The sequence below is a fragment of the Marmota flaviventris genome, chromosome 17, assembly GCF_047511675.1.
Source record: "Marmota flaviventris isolate mMarFla1 chromosome 17, mMarFla1.hap1, whole genome shotgun sequence".
Lineage (NCBI taxonomy): Eukaryota > Metazoa > Chordata > Mammalia > Rodentia > Sciuridae > Marmota > Marmota flaviventris.
In genome coordinates, this window is record NC_092514.1 from 45,558,619 (window position 1) to 45,584,627 (window position 26,009).

The 26,009-nt window shown below is 48.2% G+C and overlaps 1 protein-coding gene across 6 annotated transcripts in view; it reads right to left on the minus strand.

Moving 5' to 3' along the window:
• The window catches only part of Msi2 (musashi RNA binding protein 2), a 369,627-nt gene that overhangs the window by 116,785 nt on the left and 226,833 nt on the right, over positions 1-26,009 (minus strand). For all 6 annotated transcript variants that reach the window (XM_071602928.1, XM_071602927.1, XM_027950228.2 and 3 more), the window contains exon 7: positions 18,239-18,287. In XM_071602928.1, the coding sequence (XP_071459029.1) occupies positions 18,239-18,287 (49 nt within the window). The remainder of the gene's footprint in view (positions 1-18,238; positions 18,288-26,009) is intronic.

A 26,009-nucleotide genomic window follows, 5' to 3' on the forward strand; every position in this document is an offset into this window, starting at 1 on the left:
TCAGAGGCAGATGGTCTTACAGGTGAGGATGGGGTGAGGGTGAGGGGGACAGGAGGCAAGCTGCTACCACAATGGGGCCAAGGCGGTGAGGAACTACCAGAAAAGAAGGTCAACAGGATTCCTCCCCACACACTCCACCAAGACCTGAACTGCTGAATGGCAGGCCATGCCAGGCATTGTGAGACACAACCCATTGGATACAGATGGGGAGGTGAGATTGTTTTCTCAGTCCACAAACACCTCCCAGGTGGGGAGCGGGCACCTATAGCTGGGTAAGTCTTAGATGGACTCATGAATAAGCAGGTATGTCATGTATGCTCTTTAGCCAGTCTGTCTTTGGAAAAGTCAAAGTCTGGGGTCCATGCATGAGCAGGATAACTGCTGTGAAGCCAAAGACTGATCACTGCTGAGATTTTTTTTTTTCTTTTCTTTTTCAAGGAACAGCAAGAAGAAGGAGGAAAAAGTGAACACACAAAAACTGCTGAATGCCCGTGAAATGCTCTTCTTCCTGGGGGCTACTTCAGCTGCGTCCTCGGGTGACATGCATGGCCACTGCACCCAGGAAACCCAGACCCTGTTTCCTGCAGAGGTGGGGTTTGAGAGCATTCCGTCTCCCCCTTCTCAGCCCCTCCCGTCCCCGAGCTCCCACCCCAAACTCACTGGGCCCTAGTGTTTACAGCTCACTACACCACAAATCTTTATTTCCCGTCACCCACTGGCCCAAGCTGTCCCCACTCCCTGTTTCTCCCAGACAAGTTAATAAGACGGAAGGCTCCCTCGAGGCCTGGAGCCGAGAACATTATCACTTGGAAGCAAGGCAGAAATCCTGACACATCGGAAATGACTTCAAGCCTATTAATTACCCTTTCTTCTTTGGCAGATCTTTTGAAAGAAAGCTTGACAAATTGAAAGGAAGGCTAGCACTGCCTCTCCGCCCCAATTAAGCCCCCACTCCCACCCTGATATCACAAATCTGATTTCTGCTCTTTTTTTTATTTTGGGGGGTAACCAACTAATTTGTCAGAGTGTCACCCACCCTGGGTAGCTCCACCTATGGTCTGCATGGCAAGAATCCAAAGGGTGAACCCCTCTTTACAGATCAAGTCCTTGAAATCTGAGAGACCCAGGGGGCTGGGAAGACTAGGGAGTGGTCAGGGCTTTGGGCCCAGAGGTCTGCCTTCCAATGACCTTCACGGTGAGCCTGACTCCTCTGCACACACCCCAGAGAGGATGCCACTGAGCCCAGTGAAGGCGCCCACAACTCCCCCTGGGGCGGGTGTAGTGATGCTTTGTTTCTTGGGTGCAACAGCTTTCATCAAACCCTCTGTATGAATCACAGGGGGTTTGGGATGCTGGGAAAACTGGAGCATTTGGGGAATCCAACAGATACCCCATCTCCGAGATTCACTCTCTCTACAACCAACGATGAATTCAAGGTCCCCTCAAACAGTCCCTTCCTTAGAGAGCTTAAACAAAAATAATTGGGTAGGTTATTTTAATTCTCCAGAGTCTTGAAGCAGTCCCCATATTAGTGAACAGAACCCCTGTACCCTCAGCTGCTCCACTTGAGAACCTAGGGTTAGATCTAATTTCCCATGGCCCACAACCAATCATAGGAGCCTGCTGCGTCTTGTCTCTGAATATGTACCCCGAGATCCAGCTTCTTCCCAGCTCCCCAGCTCTAAATGCACCTCTGCAATGGATACAAGTGGCTACTCTTTCTCAGCATGCACTGCTGCCCCCTCCTCAGTCCAGGGGCCGGTGGGGTCTTTCCAGAGCACAGCCCCATGCCTTGCCTGGCTCACCAATACTTCATGCTCCAGCCCCTGCTGACCTCTCCACTCATCTCTGCTGCTCTCCCTCTCAGCACCTGGCCTTGGCCTGTCCTAGCACCAAGCCAAATCCTTCCCATGTCATCGGCTTCAGCCCACACAATGACGCTGGCTTGCTCTTTGGAATGTCTTGCCAGCAGTTCTTTGCCTCCCAATTCAAATGCCCACTCCTCAGAGAGGCTACTCCCAGGGTCCTACGTCAAGGAAGCAGGGCCCAGCCCTCCTGCCAACAATTCCCTGTTTTATCTTCTTCTTAGTACTTAGTAGCACCTGAAATTATGGGATATATGTTCCTTCTCACCAAAGAACACAAGCTCACGGGGGGCTGGGATTTGTTCTACCTTGTTCCCTTCAGCATTGCTAGAACTGGTACCGCTCCTGGAACCTAGAGGGGCTTCATATCCAGCGGTTCCAAGAGCAGTACCAGGGGGTCACTCTGCCCCACAGCTGAGGCTGCAGCCCTACCAGCCTGGGGAAGTCCAAGGGGAGCACCTGGATGGATCAGTGCACCCAACCCATTCCGGGAATCATCAATGACTTCGAGTCGGAATCCACCGAACGCCTGACGGGTCCCTGACAACTGGGGAGAAGCCTTTCTCACTATTCCACACAGCCTTCCAAGGGTGATCTGGATTCGAATCCCCACACCTGGCTCTGCTAAAGGCAAGGCCACCCACCAAGGCCCTATTTTTTCTGGTGCATTTCTCCGGTATCACATTCTAAACTCAAACAAAATCTTTAAACCATTACCCAGGAAATCATCATTAAATCATTTGTTCATTTTTATTAGCATCCCAGTAATTAAAGAGAATCATATTTCAGAAATCTTCAGCTGCACTTATCAAAACCCACCCTCCAACCAATCAATTAGTATTACAATAACCTCGTTCCCTTGTTGCCGCCGCTATTAGCATTTTGATTGAATGTCTGTTGAAAAGTGACTGGTAACAGAAGATTGTGTTCAGAAAGTAATGTTTCTTTATTCGTTACCACCGAACCTTGTCTGGTTGTCTCCAGTCTCCACTCAAAAGAGACAAGACAGTTTCCAAAAGCAGTCATTTTGGTGGTGGATTATATTTTCATGAGGTATGTGATAAATTGGGCAGAATCGCTCCAGAATCGCCAGTTCCGGGCCTCCCGCACCCAGCAGCTCAGCTGTCGAGCCCTGACGGGATGATGAGTGTCCCTTATGCTGCCTCGCTCTCCCCCACGCCAATAATCTAGGGCCATAAATACCAGGTCGGCACACATGGCACTTGAGGCGACTCAGATATAATAATGCCTGTGGCAGATCCGCCGGGGGGCCACTGTTATTCCCACTGAAGATCATCATCATTATACACCCCCTTCTCTGCCAGGCACTCGGGAAACCTGTTATTCCAACATTCAGACTTAAGTTTCCCAGTCGTCATAACAGTAATAAAAGCACCAGTCAGTACAGAGATGGGTGAAGGAGCTCCGTTATGGGGAGAGAATGGCTGTCTTCTCCAAGACACAGGAATTAGAGACAAGAGTTCATCAAACCACTGTCTTAGAATTTAAACGGCCTTGTCTTTTGTGGATAAATATTGAGCTCCAGACACACAACACAGTCAAATCAACACAAAAAAAGTTTCAATCTTCCTCTAGCAAGTCAGCCTCCATAGCTGCTGGTGCTAAAGGAGATTCCACTTTGACCTGGGTGGAACGGAACTGGATGGGGTGCTGGAGTGGGGGGGTGTTTGGGGCTGGGAAAGACATGTGCTCCAAACTATAAGTATGGTGGCTGTCCAAATGTTATGTCTGTCCCTCCATCCACCCAAGTATCTATCCAGCTCCAATCCACAATAAAGTATATACATAAGCTTTTTCTTCAGTGCACATGACCTTGGCCCCACGACCCTGTCCCTGACCATCCAGTGGTGAAGAGCACTGATGAGGCTGTATTAATGTGCCATTTAAAAAATAATTTTTTGTTTGTTTGTTTTAAGGCTTCCAGAATTCAGTGTGGGGGGAGAGTGCTACCCACTTCCTGTAAAAATCTGTCCCTTCTCTAAACTCAGTCTCCTTTTTCTCCTCCCCAGCTCTTGTTTCCTCCCCTGGCTGCCAGCCAAGATTTTATAATAGTGTCAGGTAGCAATTTCATTTTTAAAATGCTCTTATCAAGGATTTAAGGTGAAAGATAAGAACAGCGCAGTAAATCATCATAAAGGAGTGTAGTGCGAGGCATAGTATTTTACAAATCAAAACAGTTAACAAAATGAAAAGGCAAGGACAGGGAAACAAAGTGAGTTTAAGCATCGGCTGAAAGGGGGAGGGTAGAGGCCAAGTTAAATAGAAAGATCATCCTTCAGATTTCCGAGCTCCCTTTGGTAATAGTCTTGGCATATTTGCTAAGAATTGCATGCACAGTCCAATTTCCATTTTAAAACAGGATGTTTTTAGAAGGCACATATATCGTCAAACCATTACGCATACTTAACTGGGGGTTTTCATCGAAGTCATCTGACCTGCAAGCATGTGTTGCTAATATCACTGCTTTATTATTTATCAAATCAATTTCTTCATGGAATGACTAATAACACAACCACAGCTGCTCTCCTCTCCCCTCCCCAGCTGCTGCCACCCTGGCAGCCGCAAGATTTGCTAGGCTACCTGCGGTGCCTTTCTCCCCCACTTTACTCCTGTCCTTATAGAAAGAAGGAAAAGATGGGGGGTGAATTCAGGAGGTGCCAGTTCTCACCAACCACGTTGTGGAAGCCACTTTACGTGACCCTGGAGGAGTTAACACCAGCACGAATGACCAGGCCAGGGCACTGGTCTGTATTTTATTGGGGGATTTTAATCCATTTCACAATCAAAGAATCACAAGCATAAAAAAAAAGGGGGGATCTGGTACCTACTTTCCTGCTTCAATAGTTCACAATGTCTTTGATTTTAGTGTTTTTTTTTTTAAACAACCAATGGTCACATGCAACTCAAATGTACCCACAACCTCCAACCTATACACAAACACACACCTGCATATAAAAACACCCAGAGGCATACATTCCACAAGGACATCTCTCTCTCTCTCTCTCTCTCTCTCTCTCTCTCACACACACACACACACACACACACACACAGAGAGCTGGGATGCAACCTCCAAAGTGGCTTTTAACTCCTAAAAATAAACTCCTTACAATGGCGTTTACTCTAACTCTTTACATATGCCTGCCAATCTCTCCGAGACCTACCTGCAAATTCACAATAAATACAAACATGCAATTAGATGATTTCCTATTTGCCAAGGAAATGATTCAATTGTCCATTAAAAGCTAGAGTTCTAAAAATAACATAAAGGGAAATTATTGGGTATTGTGGATACACATCTCTGTTGTAAAACAGATTTGCACAATGGGCAAAATACAAAGCCTCTTTTGTAAATTTCACTCATTTTATTTTTTCTTAAAGGTAAGACAGAATGGGGGAGGGAGCAAATTAAACCATAATTTTCAGACTACGTTTTCTTATTGTCACTCAGAAAAATTGCCAGGTGTTTCTGCATAGTTTATACATAAATATACCAGCTGAATCAGGAAATCTCTTTCCAGGGCAAATGAATCAACTTAATTAAAAGAAGACTTCAGATGCCAAGACCAGGGGTTTTGGAAGTGAGGAGGAAACTGAGAACTCCAGCTTGACGTGCACCCCTTTCTACCTGGCTCTGAAAGGGAAGCACATACTCTTTCTAAACCCTGGTGCAGACTCCTGGCTAAAGCACAGGCCCCACCATCTCCAGGGCTGCAGCCAGGCCTCATGGGCTCAAGGTAGAAGCACAGAACTGAATTTTAAAATCAAACGAATGATTTCAGTCTCCCCCAACCACAAAATCAACTGTAAGAGGCAGCTACAATGAAACCAGTGACATCTCTTCTTCCTTCTAAGCAAGTAACAACTCTACAACAATTGCTAGATTCCGTAGGCACCAAGATGTGTCCTGAGGAAGAGAGGCCTTGACCCCAGGGTCCATGTGCAGGTGAAGGTCAAGGACCTGGTCCACAGCACCTTCCAGCTATAAACCCCACCAAGGCAGGTGGGTTTTATACCTAGAAGGTTCTTGGTGATCATTTGACCCAGGCAGGGGTCCAGTCCCCAGCCCTGACTGCATATTAGCACCAGCCGGGGGATGGTAAAGACGATCGATGCCAGGGCTCTACCCCTGAGCCTCCCTTAATTGACCTGGGCTGGGACTCAGGCATCAATGTGGTTTAAAAACTCCCCAGATGATGCTAACATGCAACCAGGGTCGAAAACCACCCATCTAGTCCAAACCTGGAACATGAAAACCATCATTCATCACATGGAGGGTCTAAGGCTCAGATGTAGATGAGCCAGACCTTCCTAACCAACCCCATGTCCATATGAGGACATAAAGCTAGCCACAGGAGTGAAGCATAAGTGAGATCTAAATTCAAAGTAGAGGAATGGATGGGAAAGATGAACTCTGGGTAAGATCCCCTTCTCTGCTTTCTTGTGCCGCAGCACTGAAACACATTCATGGTCTTCTACTAAGGGGTATTTCCAGTGCGCTCCCCGGGTCCACCGTGGTTCCTGCTCAGAAAGCACATGGCAGCTGGGTGGGAGGTGGGAGGGAGTCCAGAGCTGTCGAGACACACGGAACAGGGGCCACTGTGGCTTCTGTGTCTATTCTGGGCCCAGAATGGATGATGTCACCTCCAGCAGCAGTGGAAAAGCAGAGTCATGAATCATCCATGAACCGGCGGCCCAGCCCTCTGAGATAATAAATCGGATGTCAGCGCTGCCACGTCCGCCGCAGAACGGGTGCGGAGGTGCGGCCTTGCCCAGGCTGCGGGGACACGGGCACATCCAGGAGGAAGGAGGCACTCTCCGTTTTTTTCCCTGACAGCGAGATGGGTGGCAAGCGGAGGAAGAAATTCCAGATTTGTGGGGAGTGCTGAAAGGCCCACAACTTTGATCACTTTACAATCATGGCAGTTATTTTTATGCGCTGCCGGGTGTGCCAACCACACGCAAGGATTAACAGAAGCGCATCCCACGACTGCTGTAATTACTCACTACCGCTGCGCCCACCGGCTTCCTTACAACCGGAGACCCGTAGGTGCTGCCACCGTGACCCTCCACTGCTCTAATAGCTTAAAAACTCACTCCAGGATTGAATTTGGCAGATGTTCCTGCCTGAAAGGGTTTCTGGGACAACATAAAGACATCAAGAAGTCTGTTTGGCAGCTTTTTGAAGTTCAGTGTTATCTTGCTGGGTTTTCTGATTTTTTTTTTTTTTTTTTGTCCGTGAAAGCAAAGGCAGGTAGGTAGGGATGCCAAGGTGGTGTTGCCATATGCATGAGCATTCCTGATTTCTTTTTTCTTCCTTCCTTTTTTCTTTTTTTAAAAAAATTTGCATTATTTCCCTAAATAGCCGAGGTTGATTCAACTGGAAACGGTGCTCTGGTGAAGTGTGGTTCGTACCAACAGCGCCAGGGATTCTGACAACTCCTAACTCCTTGGCTTCTGAAGAAATGGCTGAGCCCTGAATCCACTGGGCTCTACAAGGTCTTTTCTCTCATTCCTCCTGCACATAATTTTGCTGGGAGAGGACATGGATAGGAACACACAGAAGGAGAGGGCTGTGCTTGGCCTGCAAGCTGATGGCGAGCAAGGGGAGGTGATGGACAGAAAGCACTGTGTGGCCCTGTACTGTTCTCCTAGGGCTGCTCTAGCTAAGTACCACAGGCTGCGGAGCTGACAGCAACAGAGATTCATTCTGCCTCAGTTCTGGAAGCTGGAAGTCTGAAGTCAAGATGTTGGCAGGCCATGTTCTAGGAGGGCTCTGGGGGGAAGCTTGTTGCTTGCCTTTCTCCTGGCTTCCGGTCCTGCCAGCACTCCTTGGCTTGCAGCTGCACCACCCCAGCCTCTGCCTGAGGTCACATGGCCTTCTCCTTGCAGGGCTCTCATCACATGTCCATTCAGTCACCCTGGATTCACCTACTCCACTAAGACCTCATCTTGACTCGATTACATTTCTAAAGAGCCTATGTCCAGATAAGACCAAATTCTGAGCTACGAGGCATTAGTGCTTCAACATATCTTTCTGAGGACCCAGTTCAACCCATGGTGACCCCCCACTGTGGAAAGCTCCATAGCAGCTGCCTGCCAATGGCTTCTAGAGCGCTAACATTGTCTCCAGTCAGCAAGCCTGAGCCCACACCCACAAGTAATGACAGTAACAGTACTCTTCTTAGCAGTAAAATAACAATAGTTAGTGGGATAATAATAAAGTTAACATTTACAGTCTCCCTAAGCAACAGATGCTTTGCATATATATTAACTCACTTCAAGGTTACACAAGTCCACGAGTTAGTAACGTTTAATAGATGAGAAAACCGAGGTTCAGAGAAGGTTAATAACGTGTCCACCGTCACTCGGGCAGATTAGTGGCAGCTCTGGAGGTTGAACCCAGAGTGTGACTCCAGTCTGAGCTCTCTTCCTTTGGACCAGGCCTGGACACTTCCTCTGCTTCCTCAACTGGGTGTTGCCTGGACTCTTGAGCCATAAACAACAGAGACACGGAGGAGGAGTAGAGGAGGAGTAGGCCTAGGCCACACCATGTAAGGTTCCCACTTGTTTACTAACTTAGGGTAAGAGAATGCTTAACCTTTGTTTTCCAGTTAATTACAAAGCACTTTGAACTCCAAGATGCAGGGCCTCCCCATTCTGACCTCTCTCCCCTCTCGTCTTGAATGAACTTGAGCAAACAGGCTGGTCTGCAGATGGTGCGTGCGCAGAGCCGGGTCGGGGGAGCAGTCTGACTATTCTGATACTAGCACATTGTCTGGGAAGACCAGAAACTGGGAAGAAAATCCTCAACTGTCTATCAGATTCTGTGTATGGAAAGAAAAAGATGGAGGTGCCTCAGATGTAAAAGGCTCTCAGACATAACCACATCTTGTGGGTCTGTAGCCCTGGGGTCCCACAGGAGGCAGGATCCATACCCTGCTTTGCAGCGTATGAGGTTCCACACAATGTACGAATCCTCAGATTATAACCAACTTTAAAAGCATGTATGCATATGTCAGGAACAAGGAAGAAATGACAGTAGTTACTGTGCTAGGGTCCTGGCATCAGGTGAATTTTTTTCTTTTGAAAAATCTCTTTCATGTTTGCATATCACTACACTGACAATCCAAACTGGGATGAAATTTTAAAAGCTTATGTTAAAACATAAATGTTTGAATATGTAATAAATGTACATGGTACAAAAATCAAAAGTCAAGTGAGAATACAATAAAAAGTATACACCTGCCTGTGTACTTTCTGGTCACTAATCCTTTAGAAGCAAATGCCATTTCCTATGTCTGTACGTTTGCATTGACTAAGTGAGTACACATGTGCATAAAACACACGTGAATGTTTATTATGGCTAGAGAGACTGTGCTAAGCACTTTCTACTTATTAAATAATGTAAAAGCCTTGGGCTAACCCAAGGTCATTTTCCTACTTTATTTATCTTTTATCGTGCTGAGAATTGAACTGGGCATCGAGCATGCTAGGCAAGAACTCTACCTCTGAGCTACACCTTCTGCCCCTCACCTTCCTAATTTATAGATGATGAATCACAAGTCACAGAGAGGTTAAATAACTTGCACAAGGTCACACAGCTATTAAGACGTAGAGCTTACATTTGAACAACTGTCTGGCTCTGGAGTGTGCATTCTTAACCACGAAGCCACTATAATAGTTTGCTACCAGTTTTGCGGCTGGCCTTTCAGAAATACCATATGTATAAGCAAGTATGTGTGTTGTGTGCAAAGCGGAAGACATCCATAAAAAAGTTTTATTTTTAAAGACAAAGGTCCCCCAAATTCAAACAGATTTTAGTTAGTTCTCCTAGAGAAATTTAAGCAACTGTCTTATTTGAAAGGGAAGGGGAAGAACAAGGCCACTGACGTCACTCTACTTGCTGTGGACACTAGACAAGGTGAGCCGCCTTCCAGGCAGGTGCACAAACTCCCCAAGGGAGCCGTGAGGGGCTCTAAGCCGTTCGGCCGCCTGCCTGGGGTCACCCATGGGGAAGCTGGGGTTCAAATCCAAGTACGACCAACCCTGAAGCTCTGGCTCTCTGTAGCATCCTGTGCTGATACAGAGGTACAGATGGGCTGGCGCCTGCCCTCTGACCTGTGCGGCTTAACACAGAAGCTCAGACCCAGAGCTCAATTGTCATGAAGGGGAGGAGGGGGACGGGGATGGGACTCCTTTGGGAACCTCTAGTCCCAACAGGAAAGCAGCCACCCACGGCTTTGGGTGACCCCTGGCCCATTCCCCCACGGCCCCCAGCAGCGCTAAGGGGTGCTGAGGAAGGAATGCTTTTAATCAAGTCGCCAACCCAGGGGTTCCTTTCTCTCCAGACCCCCACGCTGGCTGCGTCCTCACCGGGCTCTCAGAACATGTGAGAGCCGGGGCCTCCGCCTCCATGGGAACGGGACCCAACAAAAGACGCATTGTCCCTCTCCACAAAAAAACCATTTCTGGGTCAGCGAAGTTTCTGACCCTCAGCCCACTCCCTTTCTCCTTCCGTGGGCCACAGCCAGGGGAAGGCAGGAAGGCCCATTAGCTCACCGCCCTTTTGGTGCCAGGGCTTTTATTCCAAAGGAAAGAAGTTTAAGATTTATACTTTGGCTAAAGAAAAACGCACTCCCCCAGGATACTAATTCCCCTTGGCTCTGCAGCTCCCGCTGGCCCTGGGCACCCTGTCCCCAGCCCCGTTGCTAAGGAGTGGAGGGCTTTGTATCACTCCCTGTCTGCAAAGAAAAGCAGGTGAACAGAAACCGAGCGACTGTGTTGATTAATATCTCCAGAGACAGCGCCGGAATGGGCGCTTCCGGAATTGAGTTAGCTCAGGGGGAAAAAAAAAAAAAATTAAAGCCCAGTCCTTGGTTTCCTGTCAGAAATAAAATTAAGGTCTTGGATCGATGTTGCCAGGGCTGGGGCATCTACAGGAATTTCTAATGGCCTCCTTTACATGTTTTCAAATTCTCATTCCCCTTCAACCCTGCCCTTTTAATTGGTTATTTGCGAGGTCATGTTTGCACCAATTTCTCGGGAAGGCTAATGGTGTTTATTTAACGAGAAAATAAAATGTGCAGACAGCTCTGGGGCTGGGGCTGGTCTCTGATCCTCGGCTCAGGATAGAGGCTGCGGCTCTTCAGCCTGTCCCACCTCCCCTTCAGAGCGACAGGGGTGCGGGGCCTCGGGGGAGCCCTGTGAGGGAGTCACAAGGCCCCTGTGCCCTGCATGGTGGGGGACACAGCACGCCCAGCCCTTCACATACAGCCTCAGTGTTCAAATGCACCCCACTGGAGGCACAGAACCTGGGGGCCTGAGAATCCAGCAGAAAGGAAGCAACTGTCCCTTTAGTGCCTCTGTTGGACTCAACGACTCTCTCTCATTCCAATTGAACTGCACACAGCTTCCAATAAACTCTCTTCAAGTACCCAAAAGCATCCACATCCCTACTCCCCTGTTGTCTAAGCTGGAGCACAGGAGGTGTGGTCTTATGGCCTTTCTGCCCCATCCTGAGCATCCTCCCCTAGATCCCTGGGTTTGGCAATGCTTTTCCTAAGCAGCTGCCCCACACTGGGAGAGGCCCACTCTGAGAATAGGATTTTCACCTAACCCCATCCAGACTCCATACTTGCCTAACAGCCTAATTGACATTTTTTTTTTGGGGGGTGGGGGGGCGCTACATCACACTACAGACTAGATTGAGAGCTCTGTGAGGCCAAGACCCTCAGTTGTGGGTGGTCTACAACAGACTGGCTGCTTTCTTGTTAACTGGATTCCAATTTGGGTGCAGCATTAGGAACAATACCAATAGCGATGACTATTGGTTTACAGGTTTTTAATAAACCCATGAACACACCTGAGACCTGGGACAGGATCTGATGGGTACTTAGCACTATCTACCACCAACACCAAGGATGCAAGCAGATTCAAGAAGTGAGAAATTACCACTGGCACAATTCTAGTAGGGCACACCAGCAGCATATCTTGCTTAGATCCCCAGGGTGGGCACTGTGAGCACTGGAATTTTGCAGAGCGACCTCTTATCACGTCAGCTCAGGTGTCACTCCCAGCTGAGATGCTACATAACCTCATTAGGCTTTGCACCCCACTGACCCTTCTCTTAGACTCAACTTAGGTCAGACACCCTTCCTTCCTCCAGCCCACAAAGTCACATTTGCAGCTTGTAAACCTCAGACAGCTTCCCCAGGTAAATGAAACCAGAATACCAGAATTTCATCAGGAAAACCACACTTACATTGTCTTTGACATTCCACACTTATGAATGAAGGAATGCTTTAAAAAATTTTTTAATTTAATTTACGCCTTCGAGTAACTTTTCTTACATGCCCCCCCCCCACTTTTTTTTTTTTTTGAGAAATAGGCACCAAAAAACAAATAATTACTGTGCGATTCCTAATCATCTTTATATAGTATACATGAAAGAGTCAATCGGGACTTCAGAGGTCAATTTCAAAAGTGAGTGTCTGGCAGGTATTCAAGACATTAAGGGCTGTTTTTTCTCCTTAGAAAAGCATTATCTTCTATCACAGCTTCAGTTACATCTTACTGGCACCATTTTAATAAATAAACTGATTAGGCAAATTATGGAGACCTTAAACTTGGCCAATGGCTTTCGGGATGGAAACTCTGAGCAAGCTTCAAGGAAGAAGCCAGGCTTTGGGTCCAATGCCCTTGAGGTGAATCTGTGGAGAGTCCCTTCCTCTGGCTGGATTTGCCACTCCTGCACCTCCCCAGCTCCAGATAAGGCTTAACCACCCTGGGAAAGGACCCTCTCTGTCCAAGGGCTTGCTGTGGTGGCTCAGGGGAGGGGCCTTTTGGGGGGCTGGGGGGGCTGTCTGGGGGACTGCTATTCCTCTCCAAAGCCATTAGCACTGCACTTAATAAGTGACTGCTAACTGTTGGGGGAAGTCATCCATCACGCTGATCTTTATTTTTTCTCAGTGTATCCTGTTCCTTCGCCACTGGCAATGTTCCACAGCCAACAGGTACACTGGGTAATGGCAGCTACAGGGATGTCCGTGGCCAGAAACCATTCAGACTATGTGATGAGCTTCAGAGACTTACTGCTCATTTCCCGTTGGGCCCCAATCATTCCAGCACAGTGGGATTCAGGAGCCCAGGGCCTGAGGTCAGAGGGAGGGATGGGCTGAGGTACCCCTGAGTGACCCTTACGCTGAAGGACTCCCTTCCCCAAAAGGAAGTAAGAGTAGGATGTTATTTCAGCAACCAACACATCCACATTCCACTTTCTCAGGCAGGGCCTAGGTTGTAGGGATCATGCAGAGAACAGGGATACCCTGCCCCCCCCCCCCTGCTGTGGCTCTCCATTCCCAGCTCCTGCCAGCAAAAGACCAAATTAGAAGGACAGCACCTTGCTTCCTCTCTCCCTGTCCTTCCCCACCCAGCCCCACCCTAGGATCAATACCTACTGCTGACTTCAAGATCTTATCTGAATTTTGCAAGGATAAAGCGATAAACTCCCTGCACAGCACCCGCTATGCTTAAATCCTTTGATGATCTGCCCAATATTTTTCAGACCACCTCTAACAACTTTTAGAGAGCAAATGAAATGACTGAGATAGCCACCATTCCCTCTCTCCCCCTTGGGCACAAATTGTCTCAAGGGATGAAGTGATGGGCAGGGCCAAGGACAGTCCCAGCTTCTAGCAGTAGCTCAGCTCCTTGTGTGGCTCCAGGAGCCTGCTAAACGACATCCCCAGACGGTATGTGTCTTAATTTCTCCATCTGGAAATGGATAGCCCCGTGGTCCAGCAGGAAGGCCTGGGGTGCAGAGGAAATGCTCCAGCTCCTGATGTCACCAACTCCACTGCTTTTACACAAGGGCCTCACATAGCACCAGGCCTGCAGAGTGGCCAAGAGACTGGGCAGCGGGTCAGACAGACCGGTGAAGTCCCAGCTCTGCATCTACCTGCCTGCGACTCTGGGTGGCTTGGTTCACCTGTGGCCACTTGCCCTACAATTCAGCCCCGTGTGCAGGTATGCGCTGGCTCAGTACTTGTATGGTGAATGCACGGAGAGTACTGGCTACATCCACCAAGATGGCTGACTTGGCCTGCTTACACAGCCACAGAAGCCACAATGGCAGAAACCATGGCGGGTGTTGTGACAGAAGGCCGGGATAGTCTTCTAGAATGAGGGAAATCTTCCCCAGCTGCTGGGAGTGCAGCTAGGGGAAAGTCCCAGCTATAGGTCCCCTACAATAATTCCCCAGCACAACGAAACCAGGTCACAGCAGCTTCACTGGTGGCTGCCTCCAGTGACTGATCAGGCGCATATAAAGGATTCTCTCCCCTCAGGGGGGACAGGGGAAGGACCACCCCATTTTGGGACCACAGGGTGACTTCTCCCTCCCTCACCCCCAATCAAAAGCATGTTCTAATAAATCTCCTATACCCCATGTCCCCTCTCAAAGGCACCTTCCTGGGGAACCCCATTTACAACAACTGCTCACACCACCCCACCTTATAAATTTTTTTTAAAAAGTTTTAAAAAAATCCTCAGTGGCTAAAAAGCTAAAGTCCAGACAAGTACTTGGGATCCTGGGGTTCCTCAATCCTAGCTCCTGTGTTTTCTTGAGGAAGAACCCCAGATATTGGCAGAGGTTAGGAAGAGTGCCTCATGCACAGCGAGGGGAACGGTACGAGCTGGAAGCCAGCCGTGCTCCTCGGGGATGGGAAGACCTCACACTTGTACCGCTCCACAGTGTGAGGCGGAAGCCGAGCTCTGACCTCAGCCTGCTGCCGGGACACAGCAAACACACGCAGGGAGGGCTCGTGGTCTCCCATGCCCAGGAATCTCTCCCACAGTCCTAGCAAGGCCACAAGATGTACCTGAGGGCATCCCCGCTCACACAGGGACAACACCGAGCAGGGACAGGAGGTGGCCACTGGGGGCAAGAGTGGAAATTCTGCCCTGACCCCTGGCTTCTAATGTTGAGTATGGCCCAAGTGGGCTGTTTCCCTCAAGCTGAGGTGCTCTGGCTCTGAGGACACACCTAGAGTTCAACATTCTGGGCCTGAGGATGAACCGGTACCCCAGCTGCCCAACAGGGCCGGGTGAGAGGCTTAATGAAGTGCCCACTGTGTTGTTTGTGTGACAACACTCTGGATCATGGCTGGGCTTCTTAAAGGGGCTGGGGATGCAGCTCAGTGGTACAGCATTAGCCCAGCAAGCCCGAGGCCCTGGGGTTCGATCCCCAGAAGGAGGAGGAGGAGGGGGAGAAGAGAGAGGAGGAGGAGGAGTTCCCTCTTGATGAGATGACAGCAGGCCGAACGATAAGCAGGTGGAGGTGAGGCTGCAGCGAGGTGGCTACAGGACTACCTCATTCTCCTGTGGTCATCACCTGATTCCAAGGGCACACTCCCTCAGGCCTCAGGTGTGGGGCCTGTGCTCTACACACATGCCTTGTGCTTCTGCGGTGATGTGCTCTTTTCTCGCTGCTCCCCTTAGTGCTCTGAAATTCAGGGATACCCCAGCTTTAGCATCCAGGCCAAGAGAAGCTCCTCCTGGGCTGTTCTGAGGGGATGGAAAATGTATACATTTTCCACAAATTCCCACCTGCACAGAAAGGACCCTGGGGAGACTGGGGAGAAGGGAGGCGGGTGCTAGGCCTTTCTTCTAGAAACTTCCCAGCACACCTTCCCCCTTCCAGCTCTTCCCCCACCCACCAGCATCACATAGGGCTCACAGGCTGCATCCATTCAGGTCAGCTTTATGGTGTGCAGCTTAAGCAACTGCACATGGCCTGCTCAGAAGGTTCTGCCCTGGTTTAATCTTCTGTGGTCACCTCGAAATTCTTAATCATTTTTTTTAAAAAGAGGCCCACCTTTCCTGTTGGTCTGAGCCCCATAAATCATAGTGCTGGTCCTGCATCTACCACAGGGGGCTTAACTGCTCACACAGGCTCCACCTACTCACCAGGCTCTGCCCAATCTTCCCCCAATGCCCACTGGAGTCTGGACTCCAGAGCGTGAGTGAGGACATCCTGGAGCCACTCTGAGCCCTAAGCTGTAGCACTGAGAGTTCTCCACCTCCTAACAGGCAATGTCTACCCCACCAGTCACGGATGAACCGTCACCCCACTGCTACACCCAGTGCCCTCCTGTCTTTCTCCCCTCTGGAAACAGAGAGGCGGTTTCACCTCCTGCATGAGGCTCTGGTTAGCGGTAAGGAATTTTTTTCTGGCATCCTCTGGGGCTTTGCCCAGAACTCCCATATCCTGAGTGAATCTCATCTCGGCCACTTCCTACCTGTGGGACCTCAACAAGTCATCGGCCCTCTCATGATCCTTAGATGACAAACTTCTGTCCCTGTGTCACTGTAAGAATTGAGGAGATGATGACACTGTGGAAGGGGCTGGATGTAGAGCAGATCAAAACCAATTTCTCCCACTGACCTTCAAAAAACAAAGTCATGGGGCTGGGTGGGTAGCTCAGTGTAGAACATGTGCTTAGCAGGCTTGAGGTCCTGGGGGAAACCAGCACAGGGGAGAGGGGGGCATAAAGAAGAAGAAGAAAGAACAAGAAGATCCCTAGAGGCCGCCTAAGAGCCTTCCAGGTCTGTGAACCCTAAAGCTGAACACTGGGTGCCACGTTCAGCAAGGCAATGCTCACCTTGAAAAGAAATCGATGAAAATGCTCTTCTTAACAACCCTGGCCCATTGATTTGGACATCACAGAGAGAGAGCAGAATTTGGAATCAGCAGCCGTGGGTTTGAGCCCCTGCTAGGAAGGGGTACATCAGCCACCGACCCCTCCACCCTTGATTATCTCAGCCCCCAAAATGGAGGTGACAACAATGATAATAACAAGAGCTAACATTTATGCTCATTCAAGTCTGTGTCTGGCATTGCACTCTCCCAAGAATCTTTTGTCACAGATGAGTAAACTGAGGCACAAAAGTGAAGTGATTTTTCTCCAAAGTTACAACCAGCCTCCTGCAGCTCTGCAAAGGCCCAAGTGGACGATGCACGTAGCACCGGAGCTTTGGAATCCATAATGGTGGACGGACACACTGCGGGCGACGTCCAAGGGTAATTACAAACTGCCCATCACCACCCTCCTCTCTCTCTTAGCCCTCTCTCCAGAGCAATGCACCAAACAAAGACTCACCACCCTCCCCCTCCCCCGCTGCGGGTCCCTTCCCTCCACAAACACTTTCTGCCACTGTGTCTTTCTGGCTGTAGCTGGGTACAGGAGAAGCTGGGTTACCAGGCACAATGGCCTTCTCCCACCCCCTGCCAGCAGCCACTCTCCCTTCACTCCTTCCCCGCCTTTTGCTCAGCTACCTTCTCCAAACAGGAAAGACATACAGTTAGCACCGGGTAGCTGCTTCTAATCACAGGTGACAGCAGGAATGTAAACAACGCAAGAAACATCAGAATGCAATCCAAGTGGCAAGGAAACACGGCTCACCCACAGATCCCTCCCTTGAGAACACCCCGCACCCTTTCCTGCCTCCCCCTTCAGAAGCTCTGCTCATTAACACCCTCTTAATAGGAACCCCAGAAACGTGGGGCTTCCGGAGAACAGGAGAATGAGACGCTAAATCCTAACCTCCTTTGACTACTCTCTCTGGGGAGGATTTTCTAGATTCCTCCAATGTTTCTGTTCAAAGCAATAATTTCAATGTGTTCTTCTGGGAGATGGTGGTTGGAGAACCCGTGGGCAATCTGTCCAATGCTAAGGGTCCTTTCCCAAGAGAAGTGCATATCATTTCAAAGGTTCTTGAACTACAGGTTGAGACCCATTTTCTGTAATAGGGATGAGACAAGAGGAGCACAGGAAAGAACATAACAAGTACAGACTTCTTGTAAGTGTTCCGAGGTGCCGCAGAGTATTTTCCACATCTGCAATCGCTATTCATGGCAAACAAACCCAAGACAAGGCTTCTCGGACTATCTCTAGATGGACAGTCTGCTTCTAAACCACCTCCTTTCAATGCAAGTTGAGAACTCAATTGAGTAATTGCTATGAATAATTTCCACTAAGATCACTTACTGCTGAGGTTAGCAAGGGATTTAAGAAAGCCAGGATCAGAAAGGTGTATCTGAACGTGGGTGCTGGCTTGGTTCTGTGATTTAACTGCGGTTCCCGTGCCAAGAAAGAAGCGGGCTTTGACTGTCCACTATCTGCTTTCTTTGTGCTTTGATAGCCCTCCATGAATGCAGATCCTCAAAGATGGTCACCTCTACCTACTTCATTCTGAACTCTTCCCTGTATCGTTTGTCAGTGACTCTGGAGTGAGAGGAGGCGAAGGCTAGAAGAGGGTGGAGGGACACACTTTGTATGCTGGGGTCATCTTACCTCTGTGCCTGTTGGTGGTTTTATCAAACATCAGCATCGCATCCTCCACCTGCAAAACACAGAAAAGAGGCTGCTTTAGGAATTTTCAAAAAGTATACATTATATATATATATATATATATATATATATATATATATACATACATACACACATATACTGGGTGTTGATGGGAGAGGCAGTTTCCATTACAGAAATAATAGTTGCTCATTAAAGAATATTTGAACATACCAAGAAATAAAAAGAAAAAAATACTGCTGATTTTAATATTGAGCACAGTTACAGCTAACATCTGGTGTATTACCTTTTAGTGTTTCCTTTAAAAAAATCTATGGTTTAATATGGTCTAAATTATATTATATGTGGAATTTCTTTCCTAGTTTTAGTGTGTGTGTGTGTGTGTGTGTGTGTTTTCTTACCAGTAACATTAGAAAATCATAAATAATTCCCAGGTCGTTACATCATAAATACTATCTTGATTATAGCATTTCATGAAGCAAGAAGCCATGGCTTACTTAATTATTTCCCTTCTGACAGATATTTAAATTGTTTCCCATTATAAACAATGGAACTCAAAAATCTGGATTGTTATCGGATAAACTATAACCTCCTCCAAATTCACATGTTTAAGTCCTAACCCTCAGTACTGTATATAAGACTATATTTGGAGATTGGATCTTTAAAGAAATAATTAAGCTAAAATGAGGTCATTAGAGTGGGCCCTGGGCCAACATGACTGGTGTTCTCACAAGAAGGGATTAGGACACAGGCACACATCAGAAGAAAGGCCAAGTGAAGAGACAGGGCTAAGAAGGTCATCTAAGGAGAGAGGCCCTGGAAGAGACCAACACTGCCACACCTTGAGGTTGGACTTTTCACTTCCAGATTTGTGAGAAAACAAATTTCTGTGTTTTGTTACAGCAGCTTTAGCAAACTCATACATTGGTGCTGGGACCTTTTAAAAAACATCAAGGAGAATACCAAAGTCATCCTCTGACTCCCTCCCCCACACATTCTGTAACTGTTTGGGATATTTCTAGTAGGAAGATTTCAGGATCCACACTCAACTCCCATGTACATCTCAAGAGACTCTTCCTTAAAGAACCAGATCTGGCGATGAAATTCATTCCTTTTGTTTATGCCCAGCCCTTTGTTTTACAAGACACATTTGGAGCACAGGTCTCTGTCCTAACCAACCAGCTACTCACTAGGGGAGCACCTGGTCTGGCCAGGTGAGCACTTTTGTGCCCAAGGCTGCAGCAGAAACATAACCCGACCTGAGGGATTGTGGGTGGACAGAACTATTGCCCAAGGGCTCTGTCCCTTGGAGCAGTTTCTGCCAGGGGTGTGGCTGAAAAGAGCTGAGCACCCTTGATTTGTGCTCAAAGGCTCACAAATGAGCCTGGGAGCCTGAGCTAAGCCAGCTGGGAAAAGGAATCACAGGCTCTTCATTCCTCACTCTTGCCAGAGAGGACACTGGGCAAAGCAATAAAATGAGGCTTAAAATTTTTCTATGTCATCAGATAAAACAGAGGGAAGAGCAAAGTCCAGGTAAGAATGGGAGAGCAGGTAGGCAAGCCAGTCACCAACCCTGAAGGGACTGGCCAGGTTAAGAATCACTTCTGGAGGCAGGGCCCCCTTCTGTAGCTAAGCAACCCAAGCCTGAACAGATGGGCTCCTGGGGCCTTCCCCTCCTGGTCCCCACCCCTGAAGTCAGTTGCTGGGAGGAGAATGGCCTTGCCCTCCTGGTGACTCCTCTAGTGGGGAACTGCCCTCTCTCAGACACCAGCTGATAGGAGTAGATGATGCCAGTTTGGGGATCAATGAAACAGGGGTTCCTTCCCAGGCCCCTCCCGGGAGCCCATCCCAAGCCGACCTGAGGAGTCCTCCAGCCCCTGCTGAGGTCACAACACACAACAGCCACCCTGCCTACGAAGCCCGGCTCTGGAAAAAGCACCAGATCAACTGGTGTGTCTGTGCTCAGAGGAGTCGTCACACTTGAGCATATGGCAGCTCACACTCAGACCCTGGGATGGGAAGAGAATTGCAACACCTGGGGTGCGGGCGGGGGCCAGAGGGCCGGCTGAGGACCAGGCAGGTAAATGGGACATCTGTTTCGCACCCATCTCCACAGTTTTCTGAGATGTTTGCCAGATCCTTATTTTGAGCTGAAAATGCCTAACGGGAAGGAAAACAGCTCCCCTTCTGTGTTGGCCATGTTTTGGTACAGCAACTGAGATCCCCTTAGGAAATAAATATTTTGAATGAAAAAAAAATGTATTTTCAAAACCCCCTTTCAACAGGGCGTAATTGGCTCCCTCCTCTTCTTGCTAAGTTTGGATATTTTCTTACTCAGCTTCCCAACGCTCCCTCCACCCTGGTGAGAGTGGAGGAGGATCGGGGGCTGTTTTAGGGGCAACCATTGTCGAAAAGAATAGGGCTCCCCCCTCTGCAGTCCAGCTGTACAATGGGACTCGAAAAGATCCCCTCAACAGAGAGTGTCAGGGTGAAAGAAAAATTCTATTAACACTTTACAAAATACAACATCTAAGAAAGTAGCTAGAGAGGAAAGAGAAAGGGAAAAAAAAATCAATATGGATAAGTCCCAGTGCTTGGGGGGGAGAAAACTTTTCAGCAGTTGCAAAACACTTATTAATTCAGAGAAGCCATCAATGCGATGGAAATCTGGCAGAACAGCAAGAGCTGAAACTAGAATTTGAATATACAAAGACTGAATAGAATGAAAAACACGGCCTCACATATGGGACTGTTTCTCACGGTTCTATGTGAATCAAACAGAAGCAGCTTGTGTGAGTCTCCATCAAGGGGAAGTAAGGGGCATGGCTGAGGTAACCGGTATCAACCCTGCAGCCAGCAAGTGGGTAACCACCTCAGTCTGGCTCTGTCTCATGCACATGCACGCACACATGTGAACCCCAGGTAGATGAGGTGTCTGTGCAGAGTCAACACCAAGTCACAGGCCAGGCCTCATTCAGAGACTGGAATTTCACCAAAAGGCTGAGGGCTGCAAACAGGAGTTTTTCTGATGTGGGTAGAAGATGCCATTAACCTTGTTCAATACTCCTCAAGGGATACCAGCCTCATCCTTAGGACTGACGCTGCCATTACTGCGTCATGTGCTTTACAGATTTCTTCGTACCAGATGTGGAAAACTGCAGGCCTAGTGGTCTTGTGAGTCCCTGAGGGAGAGAGGACAGGAGGTGTCTGAACCTTAGTTTGCTTTGTCTCAAGCCCTGGCATAGGCCTAGTGTGTTTGGGAAGGAGCTTACTCCAACCTTAAGATGCACCTGGTAATAACCAAAGGCAGGTTTATCAAGAGCCCTGTATGGTGTACCTTCATGAATGAAAATACAAGGTGCAGTGGATAGGAATGGGACACTCCCAACCCCTGCTGGGCTTTGTCCTGACAAAAAGTTCTGTATGTGTATTTCTGGCTATGGCGAGGTCCAGACTATGCTGTGCTAGGGTCTCCAGGGCCAGAGGGGTTGGGACAGAGGTTGTCAAATTTCATCCACATCAGAGTCACCCCAGGCTTTGCAAAGCTGCCTCTTGGGCACGCCCTAGGAGTGTCTATTTCAGTGGTATCTACATTTCTGACAAGTTCCCAGGTACTGCCGCTGCAGCTGCTGGTCCATGGACCCCTCTTTCCAGTGCACACCTCTGAGGGGTGGGAAACAAGACACTGGTCAGAGGTTGCTTCTTCTAACATATACCGACGTTCAACACATGGAACAAAACCTCTCGTTCAGAGGGTCCACTTCAGGGTGGCCGGCAGTAGCTCCCTCTCTGTTATTCCCCTTTTCTGGACATTTACACTGTAACATTCTGAAAGTGGGGGAAAGACAATAAGAAGAGGAATTTCTTAGTGGCAATCAAGCTACACCTGCACCCAAAGTAGGAAAAATTCAGATTCAGCTTGGATGTTATATAAACTTTCCTTCTAGCTGATAAACTCCTGCTAATGTGTACCTCATGCAGCCAACCTAATCTTGATTAGAAATTCTAGCTAATGGCAACTTTATTTACTTTTATGCCACCTATACTCATTAGGCACTCACTACTTGCAAAGCTTCAGCCTAAATACAAATAAGAGGCAAATGACATAGTCCTATGGTAGACAAGCATCAAAGGCCCCCACAGCCTGTAGGCGATAATTTTGCTGCTCCCTTCCCCAAAGAGGAGGAGTCTATGTCCCCATCCCTTGAAATCTGGACTTGACTTGTGGTGGCCAATGAGGTGGAGAGAATGGTATGCCTGTTGGGGGCCTGGCCTTGAGAAAATTTTGCACATTTCTGCTTTTTTCCTCTTGCACCTTTGTCATTATCATGAGAAAGGCATAACCAGGCTGGCTTCCTGGAGGGTGAGAATGCGCACAGGGCAGGGTCAAGTCCCCCAGTTGTTCCAGCTGAGGCCAGTCTAAGTCAGCTGACAGCCAATCATCCCGACACATGCAAGTGAGGCTAGCCAAGATCAGCAGAACTGCTCCCAGTGTCCTCCTAACGCATGACATGAAGTTACTGTCTGCCACCAAGGTTCAATAGTTTGTTACATGGCATTCTTGGGGCAATAGGTAAATTATATGTGTGGTCCCTGTTTGGATTTGTTATTTGTGTGTGTGTTGTTTTTTTGTTTGTTTGTTTGTTTTTAGTACTGGGAATTAAACCCAAGGGTGCTCTACCACTGAATTATTTCTCCAGTCCTTTTTATTTTAAGACAGCATCTTGCTAAGTGGCCTAAGTTGGCCTTGGACTTGTGATCCTCCTGCCTCAGCTTCCTGAACAGCTTGGATTACAGGCATGACCACCATGCCCAGCTACACGGTAAGTCCCTGTTCTTTAAACAAAAACAAAATATCTCTTCCATTCCGTAGATAAACAGACTGTCTGGAATAATGCTAGAGAATAAACAAAGCAAAGAAAGAGGCAGAAAGAGAAGAAGTGCTCAATGTGAACCAGATAATAAATAATCAGGTTCCATATTCCAAATGGAGCACATTCCAAATGAACCTTCCAAATGGGACCCAGGTATTAGGGTGTGGAGTGGCCTCTTCTAAATCTTACTCTGGCAGCAAGGATGGAGACCCAGATCCTGGAAACACCAAAGGAAACTGGGCAACATGTTCCTCCCTAAATGAGCACCATGAAAAATCAGCAATAATTACCAGTCAAGTCCATGGGTGATGCCTCTCTAATCGTAATTCATTTTACAAATAAGCAAACCCTCTTTTGAATGAGTTGAAAGATTTATTGTGAGCTCGACATTCTTGTTGAGGGATTCTAGAAGTAGCCAGATGGTGTTGACCGTGTCCACCAGAGGTTAAACTTCAGCCAGTCCAGCTCATGAACTGGCTGAGGAGGAAATTTTTAAGTCACAACACAAAGACACTCCTAGGAAGGGAGGTCAAACATTGTATTTGTCCAGTTTGTTGGCCACAGGCTGTGACCTGAGAGTATGGTCCCTCAGAACACGGCTTCTTCTGTTCAGGTTTGTGCAGTTTGGACTCCACAAGTACAGAGTAGGTGAGTGATATGAAGACACAGAAAACTTGTTCCCAGGAGATGGGCTAAAAAGGAGAGCTGCTGATAATGGCTGAGCAGGTTCTGGGGCAGGCAACGCTGCTCGACGGTGCCATTCCCAGCTCCACCTGCATCGAACAGAGGACAAAAAGCCCTTCCCTTCTTTGTCCTTAGGTCCCATCTGTGAAAGCAGGGAATTGTACTAGATGGTTCCTAAGATCCACAAATAAGGACTCTGCCTAGAATGCAAAAATGGGCTGCAGAGGCTGCTGGAATAACATCTGGGAGCATCAAATTCCCCACTGGTCCTCTGCAAACTCTGTTCTGTGAGGCTGTTCCAGAGCTTTACTGTGGTCAACACACACCCTAAGAAATTTCCTACCCCTCCCGGGATCCACACACCCACCCACACACCACACATATCAAGAACAAAGCAGGAAATGGCACTTCAAATGATTCTTAAATCATCTGGCCAAATACAAGGAGGGAGGGGAATGAGAAGAGGAGAAACCCGGCTCTTCCAACTCCCCCAGAACAAATGTCCTTGAATTTCTCTTCCTGCTCCCACTCAAACGCTTCAAGTGTTAGTTTAAATAAACACCCTCAAACGCAGGACCATGATATTATGGTGCGTAGGGTTTACAGGCCTTATTATGCTCCATAAACTCGACACACTAAAGCTGTAGAGCAGAGGTCTGTTTGATGTGGTGGGACTGCCTGGGACACAGGTGCTGGACCCTGTGTGGTGACAATAGCTGTGGGTCCCTGGTTCTTTCAGAACATGGAAAGGCCCTGCTTACCACGTCTCCCTGGCCATCCTGGACACAGGGAAAAATCAGTGCTGTCCAGAAAGCTCAATCATAGTGTCTAATGTATAAAAATATGACTTTTCAGTATGGCCCTGCCTCATTAAAAGAGGGGTTCATCGTTGTCTAAAAGGGAGAACGGGGAGAAGAAATAGCCTGGAAAATCCCGTTGGTTCATGCTGAAACCCGTGCCTTTCAACCTTGCGGGAGCCCCAGAATCATCTGAAGAGCTTCTGCATCGCCTGCTGTGTGGGCCGCCCTGGCCTGGTAAATCAGCAGTTTTCAAGTTCCCCGTGATCCAGGGCGGTGCCCAGGTAGAGAACTGCTGTTCTAGATGGCCAAGGACAGCTGGGCTGAGCCTTAATCACAGCTTCAGGCCCCAAATAAACAAACAGGTACTTATGGGCTGTCTAGAGGAGGGATACCCACTCCCTGCTGGAAGCCAGGATCAGGCTGGCTCCATTCAGCATACTGCTTTCTTAGGGCTCTCCTGACAGAGTTCTGTCCTGCACGTAGGTCAGAGGGACCAACAAAGAAACACAGGACTTTTAAGAAAATCTAATGGCAACATTTATTTCATTCCTCACTACCACCAATATTTCCACGGAGATCACCACAGCTTTGGTCTTCAACAGCCCCATGAGGCAGGGATCATCATCAATTCACTGAACCTCAGTTTCCCCATGGGTGGTCCCAGAGCTGGCAGGGGCTGGGCCCGGAACTCCGACGCTCACCTTCTGAATTGGAGTCTCTCCCTGCAGCACCTGCTTTCCCGCCCCAGCCCAGGACCCTGCCTCCTCCTGGTGGCAGGCTGGCAAGCTTTTCTAGCATCTTCTTGGTGCATTCGCTCCTGGGAGATTCCAGCAATGGAGGTGCCCTCAGAGTCTGTCCTGAACACTGCTGCCAAGCGGTATCCCCCTCATTTCACAAACAAAACAAAACAAAACAACTGTCCCTCCCCTTAAGTCAGAAAGAGCCAACTTGCTCTCTCTTAAATTACTTTTTTAAATTATGGTAAAATATATATGACATAAAATTTACCATTTTAACCTTCTTTGGTCTTCAGTTCAGTGGCATCAAGTACACTGCCTACACTCTTCACAGAAGCCTTCCAGGTCTTACTATAGCCAGAGTATTCCACTCCCCACGAGCAGGATGCTGTTTTATCAGCCCTATTTTTCCCTTTTATTTATTTCTTTTTTATTCCTGTGGGCCATTCCATTTTCCCATTTAACTTAAATAAAACCCAATGTCAGTGTTTATCAGATTGTAGTTAACAAAGGGACAGCTGCCCACAGGGACCATTGGGCAAGGAGTCTCCAGAAAACTCTACCCTGGAGATTTAGGCGGTTACCTACCTGAGGCAACAGCTCCTGTTTGGGGATTCGGACTGCATCCTTACTTATCAGACTCGAGGTTATGACGCGTCTA